Below are 6,537 nucleotides of genomic sequence, written 5' to 3'. Positions count from 1 at the left end.
GCCCTCATTCCACTTCACCTTCCTCATGCCATTTCTTTCTCTCTGGACCGCACACCTCCTCAGATTTGTCGTCACCGCCAACAACCTCATGTTGATGCATGTTAGGCACTCCTTTGTCGATATCGTGGGGACTCGTCACCTTGCCAACAACCACATACTTTTTCATCTCCATCACCAGTCATCTTGTTGTCCTAATCTTGTATCGTCCTCAAACACTCATTTTCTCCCGTCCACTATGAAGGCCAATGCTACAAGTATTAACTGTTTTGCGACTACGTTGTACTCAGAAAATCTATAAATCATGAGACAAAATGTAGCCTACAAAACCCACAAATCAATGTCCTAGCAAGTCATGTTTTTTAAATTGCCAAACTTGTGGACAATTGGGAACTTATTTAGAGGTGGGCAATGCAACTTGGTAAGCAATCAATTGATAGCCAACATTTTTGGCTTTGTCCAAATGCTGGCAAACCAAATCTGGTATCAAAGCATGCATGCCCTTATGCTCTTTGCTACAAATTATTATTTCCTTTGATCCAAAATAAGTGTCACGGTTTTGAACAAAGGTTAGTTCAATCTTAGTTCAAAACTGCGACACTTATTATGGATCGAAGGGAGTAATATTTTGTTATACAAAGAAGCCTACTAAACGAAAAATGTCATCCTAATAACCCCGAACTCAAATGCACCCTTATGAATAATAAAATAAATAAAATATAAATAAATTCATGAATATTGTTTTTACACAATAATCATTTTTATATTTTTGTATGGCTGCAAATTTTCATGATGAAATCACATTCATGGAGATTTGGAATATTTTTTTAACAAAATCAGCGCATTAAATTCTTTCAAAAATAGTCTTTTTGAAGTATTTCTTTTTGCCCAGAGCATCAATAATGTTTTTTCATGGAAATTTACAGGCACATAGAACATTTAACAATGTTTGCTGCGAAAAAAAAGTCTTTTCTTAAATTTATTTGTCATTTTTAGGGTATTTGTCATTTTTTTTATTAGGTGCATTTGAGCTCGAAATAAGAATGTGGCAAATATCTAATTTTCTCCGTCTAATCGTGACGCGACACGCGAGCCTCGTCCTCACCTCCTTGCTCTATAAAACAGGGAGAACCCATCTTTCCTTCCAGGTTCCAACAGACTCCGACCGCCCCCGCCGCACAGCGCCACTCACACGCCGGCGGCGACCCTTCCCACCACCAAGGCCGGTGGGCGCGGAGGGAGGAGGGCCGCGGACCCAAGGAGCCCCGGAGAGGAAACCATGGGCGCCGAGGCAGAGCAGCAGCAGCAGCAGCAGCTTCTTCCTCCCTCCCCCCAGGCCGGCAAGGCGGACCCGCCGGCGGTGGTGGGGCTGCAGGTGTCGGCGCTGATCGACCACGTCGCACGCGTCGACTGGTCCCTCCTCGACCGCGTCCCCGGCGACCGCGGCGGCTCGCAGCAGGTCCACCCTGACCCTTCCCTCTCCCCAACGCTTTGTGCACACCGCCGTGATTCATCTCGCTAGAGTACGTACGCCGAGACGGACTGCCGCCCCGCTTTGTCTCCAATTATTGAGCTGCCGGTGGATCGCCATGTGCTCCTGCAACTCCCGTGGGTTCAGCCTAAAAGAACTCTGCTCACTCTCAGAAGAAAACTGCGCCGCACCATACGTTTCTTGCTGTTCCTAGCTGCCGGCCATGTGATATTTGGATCTCCTGTCCCTGAAACAATATCGTGTGATATCCTTCACCCTCTATTGCAGAATTCCCCCTTTTCTCTGTCAAAAAGTTCATCTTACTGAACTGTTCGCCTGCTTAAAAATCAGCGGGCTTCCCCGTACATTTTTGTGATTCTCTTTGTTATTTTTGTGCCCTTCTTTGTTATGTGGGCGTCAGAGATTCTTCAGTATTCCTCAAAGCGTTTGACTTGCTAGTTTTGGCTTTGGGGGTTAGCTCAGTGCAGATTCTCCCCCTCCCATACCACTGTAGTCTTCCCTGCATTGAATTCAAATAAAAATAGTAAAGCACTACTTTGGGTAGATTCAGATACACAATACATTATGTGTTGTGTTGCTTTCATTGTTGAAAGGCTTGTTTATGGTTTGGCCTGCACACTTCTGGAATTGTCAAACAAGGCTTCATGTCGTACAACCTGATTGGTCCACTGACTAGGTTATTTCATTTAGGTCTTGGGGTTGGTACATATTTTGTACCAGACCTCCCCTTGTCACTATCGCCTAGTGTTCTTGACCTTCCGTTTTACACAACATATAGTTGCCGGCTCAACATCTTGTCAGAATATATCGATAGTTATAGTGTCTCATTCTCATGTTTCAACTCCAGTTTCAATTGTGAACACAGAAAAGCGGTTCTTGAGAGAAATGAAGCAGAGTCTGCTTTTGATGACCTTGATACATCATTTTAAGACGCAGACATTCAGAACATTTTAATGCGCAGCTGCCGAGTCCTGTTGTCCTCTCTAGAATATGGTACTTACTCATTAGGAAACCATAATTTCACGATTCTGAGATTCCATCTTCGTCTTTAATTTGCTAACTTTGACATATGTATTTTCTCTAAATTATGGGATTTTATTATGCCTTTTAACACATGATGCCCGTGAAGTTTCAGTTGAGACGGCTAATTTGTATTAATCACACTCACTCCACCTATCAAATCATCTCCTGTCTTACTGAGGGACTGAGCTAGGTGATTCTACAACTCACCTTGCTGAAGCCTTGTCAAATTTACCCTGCAAAAATTAAACCTTGTCAACAACCTTCTTGTTGTTTTAGTACAAGTCCAAGAGAAAAGCATATTGGTTTAGGAAGTAGTATCCCGCAGCGCAAATGCACTTTCACATGAAAAACAGTTTATAGGCAAACTTGATAATGAAAATTGAAAAGTGAAGATATAGTGTTTGTAGTCAACATTCATTCACTTCTTATAATAAATAGACTGAAGAACAGTGTATTTGTCCTTTTTTTTCCTATTTACGACTCTACATCATGCACTATTTCTTAAGAGTCGTGGATTGGCTGTGTAAAAACATTTAAAAAGAGACTGAGGGAGTAACTGATATGGCATTCCTATATGGGGATTGTGAACCTTACATTCATTTGTTATGTCATGAATTTATTTGACAATTGTATTGCGATCACAGGTATCTTTTGAGGAGTTGGATCATATTCTGAATGAAGTGAATGCCCTTATCCTTCCTTCCCATGACGACCCCTCTCCAGTAAGAACTATGGCTGGTGGTAGTGTTGCCAACACAGTTCGGGGTCTCTCAGCTGGTTTTGGGATATCAACTGGAATAATTGGAGCTCGTGGAGATGATGACCAGGGCATTTTGTTTGTCAACAACATGAGCTTTAGTGGCGTAGATCTCACAAGACTAAGGGCAAAAAAGGGGCACACTGCACAGGTAGTCTAAATTCCAAAGCCAACTTTATGTTATTCCCCTTATTTTGCTACTTAGTGGACAAGGCTGAAAAGAGTACCATTATAGTGTGCATGCTTGGTTGATGCAAGTGGCAATCGCACCATGCGCCCATGCCTATCTAGTGCAGTCAAGCTCCAGGTAACCCGTTGTTTGACTCAGTCTTAAATGTTAGTAGTAGTATATAGCTATTTTCTCTTAACAATCCTAATCTTGATTCACATTTGTCCATGTGACAGGCCAATGAGTTCACTAAGGAGGACTTCCAAGGCTCCAAGGTGGCTTCCTTTTCCTCTACAATCTGTGCACGCATGTTCCTTCATATATTGCTGCCCTGAAAGCAAATTCTGTAAAATGTATGTCTAACCTGGATATCTTTTTCATCATTGGGTACTGATGTGATGCAGTGGCTGGTTGTGAGATATGCACAACAAAACCTCGCTCAGATTATTGAGGCTATCAGGGTTGCAAAACAAGAAGGTCTCTCGGTATCATTAGATTTGGCTAGTTTTGAGGTTTGGCTACATCTTTAACGAGCCCATTGCTCAGTTGATTTTAATTTGCAAAAACAGTCAGATTTAGTTTCTTCGGTTTATCTCATTCGTGCAGATGGTTCGTGACTATAAGTCACAACTAATTGCCCTGTTGGAGACAGGCAACATTGACCTTTGTTTCGCCAATGAGGATGAAGCTAGGGAGATCATAGGGTGATTTTCTCTACTATTATAAATCATTATATTTATGTAGGGGAAAAATAGATGGGGTAAATTCAAACTGAAAAGCAAATTCGTTTTCTTTCTTTCTGCAGCAAACTGTACATGGCCTTCTTTCATTCCCTTATTCTTAATTTCTTATGCATCTGATATTCATCTATATGTGCAGGGGAGGGCTGACATATGATCCTGAGGATGCGCTTGCATTCTTGTCCAAGCACTGCAAATGGGCCGTTGTGACTCTCGCTTCAAAGGGGTGCATCGCAAAACATGGCAAGCAGGTGAGAGTCAAGCATCAAAAGCATCAACAATGTTCTTCCTATCTTCTGCCCATTGACAGCCAAGCAGTAGAGTGCCGATGCTAACCAGCATGTATATTTCCCTAGAAGCAAAAGAGAGATGCTAGCAGTAGTTGAGCCTGATTCAGCTTGTAGAGTTGAGCCAAATGATCTGTGCATGTAGGTGGTTCAGGTGCCGGCCATCGGGGAGAGCAACGCGGTGGATGCCACCGGTGCGGGCGACTTGTTTGCGAGCGGGTTCCTGTACGGGCTGGTGAAAGGGCTCCCCCTGGAGGAGTGCTGCAAGGTCGGTGTGTGCAGTGGCGGGTCGGTGGTCAGGGCCCTCGGCGGGGAGGTGAGGCCGGAGAACTGGCAGTGGATGTACAAGCAGATGCACGCCGGTGGGCTGCTGCTCCCGGAGCTCAAGAACTGAGCCTCGCCTATGCGAGAAAAAAACCTGTGTTCAGCCCCATTGGTTGGTTGATTGTATCGCTGATTGGAAGTGCTTGCTCCCATTGATCTCCCATGCGTGTATGGGAACGGGTAGGCACGTAGATGATGATTTGCTGGAGGTGAATGAAGAGATAAAATGAAAAGAACTGATGTGGTATCATGCATGTGTCTGAATTTGAATTTGAATCTAAATTCGAACTTCTGACTGTGGTATGCTAAATGAACATAATGGTAGTCATCATTTAGTATATCAATGTTTATTACGATACCTCATCAAGAGGGTAGGGTTCCCGCGATTTCATAAAGAAGAATATAGTTGGCTTGGTTTATAAGTAAAACCAGGCCGAAAACCAAAACCACACAACAACTTGATTGATTAAGGGACAGTCAATCTAAAAACCCAACAATGACCACAAAAAGGAAAAAGAAAGAGATGAAAACAAAAAAGGTGCCGCCACCTGAAGTGGACCTCCACCGCCAACATGTCCGCTACTTGGAGTCTGAGACGCCTTCAAGAAGGAAGAACAATGCCCTAGGCGCTGTCGTCTCCAGCATCGACTCTGGCCAACCAATAGAACTTTCACCCAAAAACCACCCACAAGTCCCTGCCGAACCTTGGGATAGGGCCCGATGGTGGCTCGATATTTGGCCACTTTTAGTAGAAGGTTTTGACATGGTTTTCACCGGGTTTTCGATATTTCTCGTGTCTTTCTAACGTTAACCATCCGAGAAAGAAGAAAACTTGTTTTTTCCTTTGTTGTTTAGAAAAATATATTTTTGAAAGGAACCAATCTAGATCACATCGATTGAAGCCAAATGGAGCAACTTTTGTTGTGCACCAGTGCTTTCACAGTGCAAGACGACGTATGGTACAAGCACAATTGAACAAAATCGTTGAAATTCAAAAGAGTGCTAAAAGATACTTTTAATCCATGCACCAGTGTGTGTGTGTGTGTATGTGTATATAAAGATATTTTCCCTCTTTCGTTAGTATAATCACACACAAAAAAATGTGGTTGCATCCATACAATCACACATCAAAATGCAACAACCATGTATTTATTTGCCATGCATGTTCAGCCCATGCAAATCATGACTATAAAGTTAGTTCATCTGCTACTCTTAGCATCATCAAAAACAAAAAAAACTTAGACAAAAATCATACAGTCATACACAAATGACAAGTTTACATACATAGTTACATACACAAATCAAAGTATCATACACATTCATAAAACAAAACCAACCCGTCACCATCCTCCAAACAGCTAATGTTTTTTACTTTGTCGAAATCATGGTGTCAACATAAATAACCACAAACTTTACGAAAATGATAAATTTCGAACGTTCGAATTTTAAGCATGGCAGCCTGATCTTTTTTCATGGCAACTTTAGTTCACACGAGGTTGGCAAAATTGTCATGTTTGTCATCCCGCGTCGGTTAAAGTTTTCATGAAAAATGTTCAGAATGACATGCTTAAAATCCGAACGTTCGGGATTTATCGGGGTCCAAACTTTAAATACGAATCCATGATTTCTCATTTATCCGTGGACGCAAAAATTGAACGACGCCGTCACTCCCGCCCTCTCGTGCCACTGCCGCCCATGGCACTGTCGCCGCGTCTGTCGCGCGCCCTCCGCCCCGTCCCCTCCCCCTC

The 6,537-nt window shown here is 42.9% G+C and overlaps 1 protein-coding gene across 1 annotated transcript; it reads left to right on the top strand.

The window, feature by feature from the left end:
• Window positions 1-1,131: 1,131 nt before the first annotated feature.
• On the top strand, window positions 1,132-5,039 carry LOC125530761 (uncharacterized sugar kinase slr0537). The gene is made up of 8 exons (XM_048695162.1): window positions 1,132-1,456; window positions 3,157-3,420; window positions 3,505-3,576; window positions 3,675-3,713; window positions 3,843-3,950; window positions 4,045-4,142; window positions 4,318-4,429; window positions 4,611-5,039. The coding sequence occupies exons 1-8, from the start codon at window positions 1,277-1,279 to the stop codon at window positions 4,857-4,859; spliced, it is 1,122 nt and encodes a 373-aa protein (XP_048551119.1). The 5' UTR covers window positions 1,132-1,276; the 3' UTR covers window positions 4,860-5,039.
• The last annotated feature ends 1,498 nt before the right edge of the window (window positions 5,040-6,537 follow it).

This window comes from Triticum urartu, unplaced genomic scaffold (assembly GCF_003073215.2).
Source record: "Triticum urartu cultivar G1812 unplaced genomic scaffold, Tu2.1 TuUngrouped_contig_6542, whole genome shotgun sequence".
In the NCBI taxonomy this organism is placed as follows: domain Eukaryota; kingdom Viridiplantae; phylum Streptophyta; class Magnoliopsida; order Poales; family Poaceae; genus Triticum; species Triticum urartu.
The sequence above is the reverse complement of the archived record's forward strand: the minus strand, read 5'-3'. Positions and strand labels throughout refer to the sequence as shown.